The sequence below is a fragment of the Gracilinanus agilis genome, chromosome 3, assembly GCF_016433145.1.
Source record: "Gracilinanus agilis isolate LMUSP501 chromosome 3, AgileGrace, whole genome shotgun sequence".
NCBI lineage: Eukaryota > Metazoa > Chordata > Mammalia > Didelphimorphia > Didelphidae > Gracilinanus > Gracilinanus agilis.
In genome coordinates this window covers 17335339-17350566 of record NC_058132.1, presented here as the reverse complement: position 1 = coordinate 17350566, position 15228 = coordinate 17335339, and the positions used below count along the sequence as shown (strand labels likewise).

The 15228-nt window shown below is 57.0% G+C and overlaps 2 protein-coding genes across 3 annotated transcripts in view; one reads left to right on the top strand and one right to left on the bottom strand.

Moving 5' to 3' along the window:
- Positions 1-2431: 2431 nt before the first annotated feature.
- Positions 2432-12171, bottom strand: DEDD2 (death effector domain containing 2). Of its 2 annotated transcripts, none has more exons than XM_044671053.1 (5): positions 12134-12171; positions 9957-10339; positions 8594-8704; positions 7775-7903; positions 2432-3970 (listed from the first exon to the last, which is right to left on the bottom strand). In XM_044671053.1, the coding sequence occupies exons 2-5, from the start codon at positions 10318-10320 to the stop codon at positions 3573-3575; spliced, it is 1002 nt and encodes a 333-aa protein (XP_044526988.1). In that variant the 5' UTR covers positions 10321-10339; positions 12134-12171; the 3' UTR covers positions 2432-3572. The 2 variants fall into 2 exon arrangements, with proteins under 2 accessions (XP_044526988.1, XP_044526987.1); XM_044671052.1 differs by lacking the exon at positions 12134-12171 and adding an exon at positions 10530-10565.
- Positions 12172-13202: 1031 nt separating this feature from the next.
- The window catches only part of ZNF526 (zinc finger protein 526), a 5734-nt gene continuing 3708 nt past the window's right edge, over positions 13203-15228 (top strand). Inside the window, exons 1-2 of the mRNA XM_044671051.1 lie at positions 13203-13292; positions 14022-14724. Coding sequence (XP_044526986.1) covers positions 13203-13292; positions 14022-14724 — 793 coding nt within the window. The remainder of the gene's footprint in view (positions 13293-14021; positions 14725-15228) is intronic.

Sequence of the window (15228 nt, the reverse complement as noted above, 5' to 3'; positions counted from 1 at the left end):
CCAAAGAAGTCAAGCCAGGGAGATTGCGGAACCAAAATGCAGGCTGGAAAGAAAGTGTGACGACGCCTCTCTTTCCTCCTATCAGCCCAGGGAGGTTAAGAAGTTCAGGAACTGGGGCACTAGGTGGCTGACAGGATAAAGAACCAGACCTAGAAATGAAGGTCCTGAGTTCAAATCTGACCTCAGACACTTTCTAGCTCTGTGGCCCTGGGCAAGTCACTTCACTCCCATTGCCTAGCCCTGACCACTCTTCTGCCTTGGAACCAGTACATAATACTGACGCTAGGATGGAAGGAGAAGGTTTAAAAAAAAAAAAAAAAAAGGTCAGGAATTGTTAGCCCCTGTGGGATGGGAGGGATGGAGATGGCGACCCAGATAGAGGTGACTTACCCAGGCTCTCTCAAAAAGCCAGTCTAATAGCCAGGAAAGACCTTCCATCTGAGAAACAATCCCATGTATTGTTCTAAGGCAGAAGAGAGGTAAGGGCTAGGCAGTGGGGGTTAAGTGACTTGCCCAGGGTCACACGGCTAGGAAGTTTCTGAGGCCAGATTTGAACCCAGGGCCTCCAGTCTCTGGATCTGGCTCTCCATCCATAGAGCAGTCTAGCTGCCCCCATCCACTACCATTTATAGAACATGTTCAGATTGGGCCAGATTGTCTCAGAGAGACAGCCTGAGCTGGTCTGAGTCAGAGGGGTTCACAGACATTCTCTGTGGCCAGAAGCTGCCAATCTGCATGGGCAGGAGTTTCTCTATGAGGGTGGGCACTGGTCCGAAAAGAAGGAAAACATTGTAAAGGTCTCCATACAGCATCTCATTTGAGTCAACACGAGAACTCGGGTCTCCCAGCTTCAGGACTGTATCAATGAGGCTCCCTTGGGGGGAGGATCACTAACCCAGGCACAGCAACAGAGGAAAATGGGAAATAAAAGGATAAAAGCAAAGCAGGAGGTTACTGAGAACAGGCTTACTAAGACAAGGAGAGAACTGAATGCCTGGGGACTGACAGAGGAAAAGAATGAGGCTGTCAGGGAAAGAACCCTGGGCTTGTCAGGAACAAGAGACCCAGATGCAAATCCTGGCAGAATTCTAGGCTTAGATGGCCGAGTACAGATAAGCCAGCTCCCTCTCTGGGAGTGTTCAGCTTCCTGGTCTGAAAACGAGGGGGTTGGGCTTGCAAGAACGGCAGCTTTAAAGTTAAGGACCACAGTTTGGATTCTGACTCTGTTACCCACCATCTGTGGGGCTTGGAGGAAGTCTTCTCACTTTTCTTGGGCTCAGTTCCTCATCTGTAAAATGAAGACAAGTTCTGAGGTCCCAACTCTGATGTTCTGTGTGGAGAGAGGAGGATGTAGTGTTGGATCTGGGTTCAAATCCCAAATCAGACATTAGCATCATCTCCCACTTCTCAGGCCTCAGTTTTCTCATCCACGAAATGGGAAGTTATACTTGAACTACCTGCCTCACAGGGTTGTTTTGAGGGAAGTGTTTTGTAAATCTAAAAGCATTACAGCAATCTGAGTTCTACTTTGAGTTCCTCTGGCTGGCCCATTTATGATTCTGATTCCAAGGGTGGCCCAGGCCCTCTATGGGGACTTCACTTTCCTAGCCTGTAAAATGCAAAGTTCTCTTGCTCCCTCTCCCCATCCCTGCTTCGTCCTTACAGCCAATTGGAATGGATTCTGCCGGAAGCAAGATTATTAGAGCTGGAATAGATCCTGGGCTAGTCTGGGCTCCAAATCCTAGCTGTGCCCCTTCTCCCTGAGAGATCTTGGACAAGTCACCGAGATAAGAGCCTCGGATTCCTCCTCTGGAAAATAAGGGCATCTGCCCGGCAGCCAAGGGCAACTTCCACTATCTCTGTAGATGTCACCGCCACCTGGTGGCCGACGCTGGGAGTGCAGCCAAAGGGAAGCGCCAGGTTCTGCCCATCAGTCCGCACCTCCGAGACACTTCGGATTCCCAGATCTATTCGTCCCTGCGGAGCTCCAGCTGCCTTTCAGTCTTCTCCCAATGGCGGCCCAAAGCCTCCCGGCTTTCTTCTCGCCTCGTCTCACCGCGCGCCCCCCTCCCCTCCAGTGAACCAGGGGCCGAGTCCTGCCGCATACACCCTCAAAGCCTCGGGGGCTCATTTGTTTGGGGACAAAACCCGCAAGGACAGGGCCGGGGTTCTAGGGCCTCTCCCAGGCCTGACACTTCCTAAGGCCGGCCTCTCCCAGGTCTGACCCGCCCTGTTCCAGGCCCCGCCCCTCCCCACATAGCCTAGCCTAAGGTCCCGCCCAGCCCCGACACTCCCTGTTCCAGGCCCCGCCCATCCCTGGCACTCCCAGTTCTCGCGTGCCCTTCCTCGCTCTCAGCCGCCCTCCAGCAGCTCTCCGGCCCCCAACGGGATGTCGGCCGTCCCGGAGCCCAAAGAAACACAGCAGAGCACCTTTCATTCCCAGCTTGGCCTCTTTATTGGTGCCGCCTCCCAGCGCTCCCCAGCCACGTCCCGCGCAGGCGGCCCGGGAGGAGAGGGAGTAAAGCCCGGAAGCTTGGGCAGTTCCCCCCCGCGAGGGCCGGGCCGGCCTGCCTGCCTGCAGGAGACGAACTCCAGAGCCAAGAGTGGCCCGAGCCAGGCCCCGGCTGAGTGGGAGCTCCCAAGCGGAGGCCTGTAGATGGAGCCCACTTTGCAGGTGCAGAAAGCAAAGCCCGGACGCATCAGTGGCTTTTCCGTTCCCACCCGGCCCGCGTTCTCCAGCCTCCCAGGGCTTGCGCTCCTGCCCTCGCAGGCAGCCTCCTGACTCACCCATCCCAGCCACCCAAACAACCTGCATAGCCTGTGTGTGGGCGGGGAACTTGCCCAACGTCGCCCAGCCCACCGCAGCATGAAGCAGGCTTCCTCTCTTCCCGCGGGCCTCCTCAAAGGAGGAGCTGGACATGCGGCCTCTAAGCTTCCTCCAACTCCAACACTAATTCAGCCAATGAGTCCAACTCCCTTCTTTTACAGATGGGGTGACTGAGGCAGGGAGGCCAGTGCTCTGGCCACTACCCTACACTACCCCCTAGAGGACACCATAGCTCCCGCGTGGTCCCACAAGCACCCCACCGTTAGGCTGTTTAGACAAAGGCCGGGTTTGGGGTTAGGCCATGTGGGCTTCTGGATCTCCACCTCCTTCCCTCCTCTCTGGGCCTCAGCCTTCCTGTCAGTAAAACAAATGGGTTGGACCAGGTGGCCTCTCCGGTCTGTGCTCGCTGGAGATGACCGGGGCCTCCCCAACGCCCACCGATGGCCTCTGCGGGCCCAGCCAGGGCTCTGACTGGGTGCCAGTGTCTGAAGGCCTGGGCGGCTGGAGCTAGGGGCGGTGAAGGCCTAGGAACAAAGTCTACATCGGCTACACTGAACGTACGCTCTTCTCTGTGGGGAGGAGGGGAGACAAGAGGAGGGCGCCCCCCCCACTCTGGGCTACCCACCAGCCCACCCACAGCAGGGATGGGGCTCTCGGGACACCCAAGCCGGGCTGGGAGGGAGCCAGATGAGGATGACAGCTGGGCAGGGCAATGGCGCCCCCTCCCAGGTGTCCAAGGCCCCGGTCAGCGGGGTGGCGGGGCCTGTATCCCCCCAGGTGAGTGGCCCCCCAGCAGCAGCAGGCGGCGCCGACCAGCCTCGTAATCCCCCTCGTCCACGCTGACCAGCAAGCGGATGGGCTCCCGGCCCACAGCCTCCCGAAGGGCCTCTGTCAGGAAGACGCCCCGCAGGGCCTGGAGCAGGGCCCCACTCAGGTAGTCCCCCCAAAAAGCATCCAGGTACGAAAGCTCGGAGAACTTGATGTCACACACCACAGAACCCAGGTCCCTCGATTTCAGCACAGCCATGGCCTGCCCGAACAGGTCCAGCTGGCGGGCCAGTGACTGGGGCCGCCGGGATGCCACCCCTTGGGCCAAGGCTGACCCATGCTCACAGTATTCGGCCCGTACTCGAAGGCGGATATCTGCAGGGAAGGAAGGAAGGGTGTTGGGAGAGGCCGGGGCCCCACCACCAATCCCTGTTACCCCTCTTCTACCTGGCCCTTGGGCCCTCAATCCCCATCTCCCTCCTTTCCTTCCCAGGGCACCAGATTGTTTTCTCCCTGGTCCAGCTTGGACCCTGACCCTGTTCTCCAGGGCCTTGAGAGGCCTGCAATTCTATGAGCCATCCTGGCTGTTGAAGGCCAGTGCTCTGAACCCAATGTCCAGCCTTCCACCCTTCCTGGTCCTCCTGCCTGCCCCCTTTCATGATCTTCTAGGTAATCAATTCACTGAGTCATTCATTCATTCATTCATTCATTCCATCCCTCAATTGCCTTTTCATGCTCCCACCATCTTGGGTGACCGCCATCATCTGCCTTGTCTGTTCCAAGGTTAGGGTAGCCAGGCCCACCTCCCAGGGCCCTTCCTGTAGCATGGAAATCTTTTTCTTCCTCCCTGAGAGATTCTGTCCCAGCTTCTCCAGAGGCTCTCCTCTCCGAGCCCAGGACTCTGGCTCTCTCGTCTCCTTCTCCCTTATGTTACACCCCAACCACCTCCCCTTCACCCTTTCCCCAATCCTCTCCCCTTCTGCCCCATTCCAAAGAGATCCTCTGGGCCCTGGGTGCCACTCCATTCTTCATGGGTGCCCTTCTACCATACCTACACACTCAGGTCTCCTCCATTTCTCCTCTCTCCCTCTCCACCCCTCAAATCCTTCTCCCTCTTATCCTACCCCAAATCTTGTCCAAACGAGCCTCAGCCTCGGATCGATGGAACCACCATTGGTTGCCTTCGCTTCCACACACGAATGAAGACAGAGAAGATCACACACCTCTTCTACCTAATTTATGTTGCACAAACTCAAGGGGCCCTCACTGCTGCTGGGCAATCCCAGCACTGCTAGGCTGCCTTCCTTCTATCTTCCCTGCTTCTACCCTCAGGTGAGAACCTCACTTCAGATTTTACAGAAAATGCTGGGGCCATTCTCCATGAGCTCCCTCTTCTCCCCTCTGCCTCAACTCCTCTCCCTCAGATGGCCGACCACAACGTCCTCCTTCACGATGAGGTGGCCAATCCCTGTAGCTGCTCAGGCAATCCCATTCCATTCCAACTCCAGATGGTGCCCCATTATCCCCACTCGATCATTTCTTTTCACTCTCTCCCTGCCACTGGGTAGCTCCCTCTACAAGCATTCCCAAGCCTCTTCCCTCCTGGAAAAAACCCTCACCTGATCGTTCACACCCCCCCCCAACCATCAGCTTCTCCCTCTTCTGCCCTTGGCGGCTAAACTCCTCAAATACGTGTCTCCATCGTCTTCCCCCTTCACTCTCTTTGCCCGCTGCTCATTTGAAACCCTTTTCTCCCGAGTTACGATCTCATAATCGCCAAAGCCGACAGCCTTTTCTCAATCCATGTGCTTTATGACCTTTCTGTAGCTCGTGATGTTCTGTATCCCCCTCTTCTCCTTGACACTCTTTTCTCTCTCAGCTCTCTCCAGACTTCCTTCAAAGTCTCCTTAGCCAGATCTTCACCCAGACCGTGCCTTCTAACCATAGGTGTCCCCCGAGGCCAATATACGCCGTATACTCTCTCCCTGCTCAAATCCAATATGGTGCCAAGGCCTGTCGATTTCAGCTCTGCCCCCTCTCCTCCAGCACTGACGCAGACTCTCATCACCTCCCTCCTGAACGACTACAATAGCTGTTGGTCTGCCTGCCTCAAGTCTCTCCCATCTGCAATCCAGAGCCTCCATTCAGCTCAAGTCTGTTCAAGCCACGCCCCCACCCCCACCCCCCCTTCGATAAACTCTAGTGACTTCCTAGTGCTTCCAGGATCAAATCTTCTGCTTGGCATTCAAAGCTTTGCACATCCTGGCATCCTCCTACCTTTCCAATCTTCTCACACCTTACCTCCCAACATATACTCTTTTTTTTTTTTTTTAAACCCTTGTACTTCGGTGTATTGTCTCATAGGTGGAAGAGTGGTAAGGGTGGGCAATGGGGGTCAAGTGACTTGCCCAGGGTCACACAGCTGGGAAGTGGCTGAGGCCGGGTTTGAACCTAGGACCTCCTGTCTCTAGGCCTGACTCTCACTCCACTGAGCTACCCAGCTGCCCCCCAACATATACTCTTTTTTTTTTTTTTAAACCCTTCCCTGTCATCTTAGAATCACTACTATGTATTGGTTCCAAGGCAGAAAAGCAGTAAGGGCTGAGCAGAAAGGGTTGAGTGACTTGCCCAGGGTCACCAAGCTTGGAAGTGTTTGAGGGGAGATTCGAACCTAGGACTTCTAGGCCTGGCTCTCAATCCCCTGAGCCACCTAGCTGCCCCCTAAGCACAAACTCTTCAATCCTGTGACCATGGCTTCTTGACTGTTGTACAAACTAGACACTCTCTCTGGGTATTTTCACTGGTTTCTCATCCAGGTCCAGAATGCTTTCTTTCCTGCCTCCTGGCTTCCTTCAAGTCCCAGATAAAATCTTACCTTCTCAGTATAGCTGGGTGGTTCAGTGGATAGAAAGCAGGCCTAGAGACAGAAGGTCCTGGGTTCCAATTTGGCTTCAGACACTTTCTAGCTGAGTGACCCCAGGCAAGTCACTTAACCCCTACTGCCTAGCCCTTGCTGCTCTTCTGCCTTGGAACTGATACTCAGTATCTATTCTAATACAGAAGGTGAGGGGCTTTTAAATAAATAAATAAACTCCCACCTTCTCTAAGGAACCTTCCTCAACTCCTCTTAATTCTGGTGCCTTTCCACAGCCGAGCCCTTCCTATTTATCCTGACTATTGCTTGTTTATGGATCGCTGGGTCTCCAGTTCGACTGTCTCCTGCCTCCTCTGCATCCCTCACACCCAGCACCGTGCCTGGCACATGGCACAAGTTTAGTATTTACTAACTTGACTCCTTTCATTGTCAAACTCCTAAAAAGAAGCCCCTTTCTTCCTGCCTCCTGTTCACTCCCTCATTCCCAGCCCTCTTTCCTGCTTGGCTGGGGCTGCTCTCCCAAAGGCTGCCACGGAGCGCCCCAAGTGCTAAATCCCAGGACCCTCCTCAGTCCCCATTTCTCCCTGCAGATTCTGACCCCACCAACCCCTCAGCTCCAATCTTCCTGTTCTAAGGCTTCTCCCAGCCCCATATTCCCTGTTTCTAGGCCCCTTCTCCTGGACATTCCCTGTTCTGGACCCACATACACACTCTGTTCTAGGCCCCTCCTCCTCCCCAGACATTCCCTGCTCTAGGCCCCTCCCCCTCTGCCACTCTCTATTCCAAGCCCTGCCTCCCCACTGAGCTATACTGCCTAACCCTCAGGCTCACAATGACATCATCTCAGAGCTCCAAGTGACCTCAGGCACTGCCCACAGCTCTTGGGGGCAGAAGGCTCTCTGGGATGGGGAGCTCACTCCCTGCAGCAGGGGACCCTGCTTGCTGTTTCTCTTCCCTGCCCTCTCACCGGGGGCTTTGTTGCTGCTGCCCTTGGCCCCTCTTCCACAGGCTGGCCTCTCACCTGCTCAGCTCTGTGCCATTGACAAATGGCAGCAGACCCTAGGCAGTGGGGGTTCAAAGACTTGCCCAGGGTCACCCAGCTAGGAAGTGTTGGAAGCCACATTTGAACCCTGGACCTCCCTCTCCAGGCCTGGTTGTCCATTCACTGCTCCATGTATCTGCTGCACCCCTCCTCCCGTTCATTTTCTTATTCCTGAATGCTACCCCCTCAAACTGGGGATCTCAAAGCACACTGGTGCTAGGAGGTGTGGAAGACGGCGCCCCTTCAGCTGGGCCGCACTTACCACAGGTCACTCTGTTCGGAGTGGAAGATGATCCAGGATTTCTTGCCCTCAAAGCTCCCTGCAGGCCTCGACGCCTCCTGCCTCTGGTGCGGCCCAGGCTTCTCCTCTGCCTCTTCCCAGGAGGTGAACCTGGTGGACAAGGGGCTGTAGCAGTGGCAGTCGAGCCCAGCTCTGTGAAATTCAACTCTTACCCCAGACAATTATAAGAGACAGCTGTGGTTGGGTGGGGAGAGCACCCGGCCTGGGGTCAAGAAGACCTGGGTTCAAATGTGGCCTCAGTCTCTTCCTAGCTGGGTGACCCTGGGCCAGTCACTTCATCCCCATTGCCTAGCCCGCATCGCTCTTCTGCCTCAGGAACCAAAACACAGTATTGATCTGAACACAGAAGGGAAAAGTTTTTAAAAAATAAAATAAAATAGATAAAAGTTCTGGTTTTTGAGACTTGCAGGAGGAGGGGCAGCTGGGCTACCCCCACCTCAGAATTGCAGAGGAATGGGCCTTGAACCCATTCTCCTGCCTCTAAACCAGAACTATTCCAGGTTCCTAGTTCTACTGCTAGAAGTAGCTTTAGAGGACAAATCCAATCCCTTTCTCTTATGGATTAGGAAATCCAGGTCCACTGACCTTGCCCAGGGCCACAAAGGGGATAAGATCTGAGGCAGATTCAAACCCAGGTCTTTAGCTCACTATAGTTCAACACTATTTAAATTTAAATAAAAAGGATTTATTATGTTGAATCCCTTCCTTAGAGGCTAAAGCAGGGAATAGAGGAATCTTGTTAAGCAGAGAGCCCCCCCCCTCCCATTATGAAGGGCTTACCTGTCTCCCACTGAGCCCGTGGGGAAGTTGTACTGGCTGGGCCCAGGCAGTTCCCTTCTGGCCTCTCGGTCTCTGACCCAGAAGGACTACAGCTATAACGCTCTGGGGACACTGAGAAAAGGAAAGAAGATAAGAGTCCATGGATGGTTTTGCCTCCCCAAACTCATCAAACCCCAGGGCCCTGCCTGTCCCCAAAAGGTGCTCACACCCCCCCCCCCTTCCCAGGCCTCTCAAGAATGACCTTTGGGTCTCCTTCCTCTAAGAGGTGTCTGACCTTCCACTCTCTGAGGATGATCCCCCATCCTCTTGGGATTGCTCATCCCCTTCCCAAAGAAGGGTTATCTGATTTCCAGACCAGGGGGACCAGCATGATTCTGGGAAACTAGGTATTGGCCTAGGAGCAGACAAGGCAGGATTCCCCCTTGGGAAGATGGCAGATGGGCAATGGTCTAAGGAGAAGCTCAATCAAATCTGGGGGGAAGAGAATGGGCTGAACTCTGGGAACACGGGTACTGGCCTTGGGTATATTAGAAAGAACAATGGATTGGCAAGAGGCCCTGGGTCTAAATCTTGGTACTGGAGACCTCAGCCTCCTCTTAAAATGGAGAGATTCTGGAGGCAAGCCCTAAGGACTCCCTGAGCTCTAAGTCTGAGAATTCCTTTACCTTCTGAGAAGCCCAGCCCTAAGGGATGTCTGACCTCTTCCTTGTGGGTCAGTAGGGCCAAGGGTTCCAAGCGCCCTGACCCCTTCCCCAGGAGGTCCCCAGAAAACCCACCTTCCCAATCCAATAGACTTCCCCTGCCCTGAAAGGTAGAGAAGCCTCTCCAATCTCAGGCCTTGCTGATCTTCCCCAAGAATCTGTTTTATCCCCTCCTTCCTTTTCTCTCCAATCTTCTTCAGTCAGGCATCTCCCCAGGCCCCATCCATCACCTCACAAACAGAGTCCAGCCTCTCCTCTTCTCAGGCCAATACCAGCCCTCTGGGAACCCTGTCTGTCCCACAGGAGTAGCTGTCTCCTCTGGGATCACTCATTTCTAGGGTCCATCCCCATCCATGCCCCTGTGGGAGGATCCCCAGTAATCCTGATCACCTCTCTTCTCTGGGTCCTCACCAGTCCTTTGCTCTAGAGGGACCCCATCAGTCCCCCTCTCTAGTTTTGTCAGACCCCTAATCGTGGTCCCACCTGCCCCTGCAAGCCCTCTCCACCCCCACCCCCCAAGCCCTTGTCTCCTAAGCCCTCTCCATCCCTCAGAAGGTCCCACCAGCCCCTGCTTCCTTCTCCCAGAGGGCTCGGCAGCCCCTGATCCCCTTGTCTGGGCCCTCCCCACCCCCAGCTCCCCGGGCCGGCCAAGGGCCATGTACCTGGGCGCATTCGCTTGAGTGAGAGCCTGGGCAGCAGGTCCTGGCGGGACAGCACCCGTAGCAGCTGCTTCAGGGGCCCCAGGCGGGCCTCATCGCACTGGCCCCTCCTCTCCAGCTCGAGCAGGAGCTCTAGCCCGGAGCGGGCGGGGGCTGGCTGCGGGCTCCTTCGTGGGGCCAAGCCGGGCGGGCTTTCCTGGGGCGCCGGTAGAGCCTCGTCCAGGAGGAAGGAGAGCACGGCCAGCTCCTGCTCGCTCAGCTGGGCGCCCACCACCTGGAACACGCGGTGCAGGGGCTGCAGCCCGTAGTAGTCCAGGCACTCATCCTCCTCCCAGCAGGGGCTGCCCGGGCCCCTGGGTCCCACCATCAGGCCGGACCGAGGAGCGCTGCGAAAGAAGGGGTGGGGAGGGTCAGCGCCCGCGCTGGGCCCCCGAGAAGCTCCTTTCCGGGCCAGGGGGCTCTCAGCTGGGCGGAGGGTCCGACAGCGATTTAAAGGAACCCGTCCGAAGCCCGGGGCCTCCGTCAGAACTCTCAAGTTCCCCACCCGCCCAGTCCCGTGGCCCAGCCCTCAGTCACCCGAGGGGTCCCTCTGAGGCTGCCGCAGCTGGGCTGTTTCTCGTACCTTCTGTGTAACTGCGCCTGCGCCACGAGCGCCCCGCCCCGCCCCCTGCTGCCTGGACCCTCACTCGCGCAGGTGCGAGCGCCCCGGCTCGCTCTGCGCAGGCGCAGCGGGTCTACTCTAAGCGCACCTGCCTGCCCCCCACCTGCTGGGGAGGATCAGCAGCGCATGCGCGTGCCGAGCGTAAGGGGATCGCCCACAAACTGGCGGAAAAAAAACACCAGGACGGACTTGGGGGAATGGGGGCGGGGGGAGAAGACTAGGGCTGGGTTTCCCAACCTGTTCTCTTGGGCTTGCCTGAGGTCCAAGACGGCCCGCCCAATCACGAGTCACTTCCCCCTCTGAGCCTCAAGTTTAGTCACCTGTAAAATGGGCCTGATGCCACTTCTTCCAGGGGATGCGGTAACTGAAGGCCCTGCCTGTCCTTGAGCTTCAATGACACCCCACCACCTCGCCTGGGCAGCCTGGCTCAACTCTGACAGCGTCTCTTTCCCCTTTCACATTCTAGGAACCCTTCGAGTTAGATTGGAAACAAAGACCAGAGTTCCAATTCTACCTCAGCTGGTGGCTTAACCTAAAACTCAGTTTTCTCCTCCGTAAAATGGGAATCACAATAGCATTCACCTCCCTGGGCGGTTGTGGGTATGTGGAAAACGCCCTATAAATGCTCCCCTAGGGCTTTACTGCCAGATCCCTCAAGTTAATTAGCAGGTTCACCCCCCAAAGAGGCGTATTTGGCGGAAGAGGACAAAAGAGCACCCAAACAAACGTTGGAGGACCGAGAAGTCCCCGGATGCCTAGGGTGAGAGCAGAGAGAAGCCCGCAATAGTAACAGCAGCAGGGATGGAGCGCGCATCTTCAGGATACTCCCAACAGCCCCTGGGCGGGAGGCGCCGCCCTCATCAGAGGAGGAGCCTGGGGCAAGAGGGGAAGCCGTAGGAGGGGCAGGAGGGCAGCTTTATACCGAGACGTCTCAGTCCTTTGAGCCAATCTAGTCGCAGCCAGCGAAAAGCCGTAGAGGTCCAAACGATTTGGAGTTAGTTTTTAAAAGGAGACATATTGGGTAAACAAAGCCACAAAGCCATTGGGGGTTGGTAAACCCCAATACAGGACAGCTAGGGAGCTCCGTGCAGAGCCCCATCCTGAAGGCTTACTGGGTTCAAATCGGAACTCAGACACTTCCTAGCCGTAAGACCTTGGACAAGTCATTTCAGCCTGTTTGCCTCCGTTTCCTCAACTGAAAAAATGAGCTGGAGAAAGAAATGGCCAACTGACCCCGTGACTTTGTCTAGAAAACCCCAAACGAGATCTGCGAAGAGTTGGACACGAGGAAAACGACTCAACAACAACGAGACACAAACACCTCCCCAACGCCACCAAATGCTTCCCGGGAAACCGAAAAGCAGCCGAGCCAATCTAAGCAATCACGGCGCGTTTATTAAGCACCTACTGTGTGCCCTCCAGAAGCTCCCTGTCCTTCTCTCCTCCCTGCCCCAACCACGCTTCTACCTCGGGCCTGCTGGGCTGGGGGGGGGGGGGAGGGAGCGGAAGGGGCCCATACCTGTCAAATATCCAGACGTGGAGCTCGTGGCTTGTTGCCGCAGCTGCCTGGGACCGGAGGAGGACTGTGGGCACTCCGGGACTGAGGCTCAGCGGGAGGGCTCCTCTGTCCTCGCCCACCCTGACTCATCCCCCTTCCCAAAGGGAGGCACACTCAAAATGGACCCGGGGTTGGGCGTCGGTGTCTGAGTGTCACAGGGTGGGGCAGCTTGTCCCCAGCCACCCCAAACAAAAACTTCCTCCCTCACAGCTGCTGCATTCTCGCCCCTCCCCCAAGTTCCTTCCACCGTAAGTCAAATAAGCGTTTATTAAATGCCGAGTGTGTACCAGGTACTTCTCGCCTTAGGAAATGGAGCGGAAAGGAAAAGAGAGAGCGGCGGACCCAGCAAATGCAAGCCGGTGCACTAGGTCCCCTCTTGACCCCCCAAGGAGCTCTTTCCAGCTTCAGCTGCTCCCAAAGGACCCCTGACTTAGTCCCTTTTTGTCTGGGGTGGGGAGAGGGGCACTGGATTCTGCCTTGGAAGGGACCTCCGAAGAGGCTTTGGAGAAGTGACTTTCCGGGTAAGAGTGAGAGATAGGATTCGAACCCAAGTCCTCCGTCCAAATATAAATGCTTAGCCACAGCGGTACCACAAGGCCTTTTGCAAGACCAGGGGACCTGCAGAAAGTGGAGGGAGGAAGAGGGGATTTATTAGGCGTGGGCCTGGCACTTGCTAAGTGCTTTGACATCTAGAGCAGCCCTGGGACGTAGGTGCTATTATGATTTCCATTTTACTGTTGAAACAGAGGTGAAATGACTTGGCTAGGACGCACCTGGGGGTCATAGAACTCTGGCCCTCCTGGCTCCGAGCCCACGCTCTGCGCACTATAGCGCCACCTAGCGGCCCTAATCAAAAGCAATTGCTTTTGCTTGGTCCGCACCTGCGCCTGCGCCCTGGATTTACACCGCTTCTCTGCCCGACCCTCTCTCAGAGAGGTTTGCGCCTGCGCCTCCCAGAGCTCCCGCTAGCTCCGCCTCTGCGGGCCTCGCCCCGCCCCTACCCCGAGCCTATTGGGTGTGGTGGCGCCCAATGGGAGGCGGCGATGGTGCGGGGTGCGCTCCTGCTGTGGCGGCGGTGGAGGAGTCAGCGGCTGTGCTAACGGGAGCGGCTGAGCGGCTGGTGAGGGGGTGCCCCTGAGAGAGAGCCCGAGATCCTGAGGGAGAGGACACTGACGGAGAGAGACACTGAGGGGAGAAAGCCTTGGAGAGAAACAAAGACAGAGAGACCCCGCAGAGCCAGAGACAGGGTCCCCAGAGCCAGGGGGCTCCCACTTGCCCCCTCCCCCTCCTCGCAACCCCTCCCCCACAGTAGCCCGAGCCTCCCCGAGAACCCCTGAGGGCAGGGAGAGCTGCCCCGGCGGGGCAATGAATGCCATGGAGCGCCGTGGGGGTGGGGGGGTGCGGCCCCAGAGTCCCACCGATTTCAGTGTCCTCATCAGTGCAATAGGTGTCAGGACAGCCCCACCCCCCACCCCAGCGAGGTCCCCTGTTAGCCCAGGCACAGCAGGTGCCTAATGGGTGCTCGCTCTTACAGCTGTACAGAGAAAAGAAGAGCTGGGGTGGGGCAGGGGTGGCTTAGTGGGAAGCCAAGCCTAGAGACTGGAGGTCCTTCATTCTGCTTCAGACACTTCCTAGCAGTGTGACCCTGAGCCAGTCACTTAACCCCCAGTATCCAGCCTTTACCACTTTTCTGCCTTGGAACTGATGTACAGAAAAGATTCTAAGACAGAAGGTAAGGGTAAGAGAAAAGAAAAGAGCTGGCAGATCCCCAGAGGACAGGACTCAAGGCAGGATCCCTGTGGGGACAGGTATGGGGCGGTGCTTCTGACCCACTTGCCTTGTTCCACAGGCCATGGCGGAGGTCACAGTAGATGCGGGCACACCTCTCTTGTTGCAGCATCAATACATCTGCTCGGCCTGCGGCCTACTCTACGATACCCTAGAGGAGGTCTTCTTGCACCAGCAGCAGCACCAGTGCCCTGCTGAGCCCCCTGCTGCCAGAGGCCCATTGCCTGAGGATAGCCACTTCCAGTGCTTGGAATGCACTGAGCTCCTGCTGTCGCCAGAAGAGCTGCTGGCCCACCAGGATGCCCACACCCAGGACACCAACCCCCCCATTGGCCCCCTTCAGGGCCAGGTCCAGTATCATTGTGGCAACTGTGAGGAGCTCTTCCTGTCCCCTGACCTCTGGCTGGCCCACTGTGAGGCCTGCCCCACCCCAGAGGAGCCAGAGCCACTGCTCCCCTCACCCGCAGCCACGATGGACCCCTATGAGTGCCCCGAGTGTGCACAACTGCTGGACACTCCTGAGGAGTTCTTAGAGCACCAAGGGACCCATTTTGCCTCCCTTGAGAAGGAAGAGGCTGATGGAGGAGAGGATGAGGAAGAGCCTTGTGCAGAGGGGACAATGGTTGAGGAAGAGAAGGCCCCTCACATCCACCAGTGCAGTGATGGCAAGGGCACCCGAGGCTCAGAGGAAGAGCTGCGGCGGCCCAGGCGGGCAGCACATACCCCAGCCACCACTCTCCATCGCTGTGCCCAATGCCATCGAGGTTTTACCTCTGCCAACCGCCTCCTGGCCCACGGTCGTGCCCATGTAGGGGGCACTCATGAGTGCCCAGCCTGCTCTAAGGTCTTTAAGAAAGCAGCCTCCCTGGAGCAGCACCTTCGGCTACACCGAGGAGAGGCCCGCTACTTGTGTGTGGACTGTGGCCGGGGCTTTGGGACAGAGCTCACCCTGGTGGCCCATCGCCGGGCCCACACAGCCAATCCTCTGCACCGCTGCCCCTGTGGCAAGACTTTCAGCAACATGACAAAATTTCTCTATCACCGGCGAACCCATGCAGGCAAGAGTGGAGCACCCCCACCCCCACCCCCTGCACCACCCCCACCCCCGCCACCCCCTGCTGCCTTGTCTTGCCCACACTGTGCCAAGGCCTTTTCCTCTGCGGCCCGGCTGGCCAGACACCGGCGGGCTGTGCATTCCCCCCCTGAGCGGCGGCACCGTTGTGGGGTCTGCGGGCGAGGCTTTAAGAAGCTGGTCCATGTGCGCAACC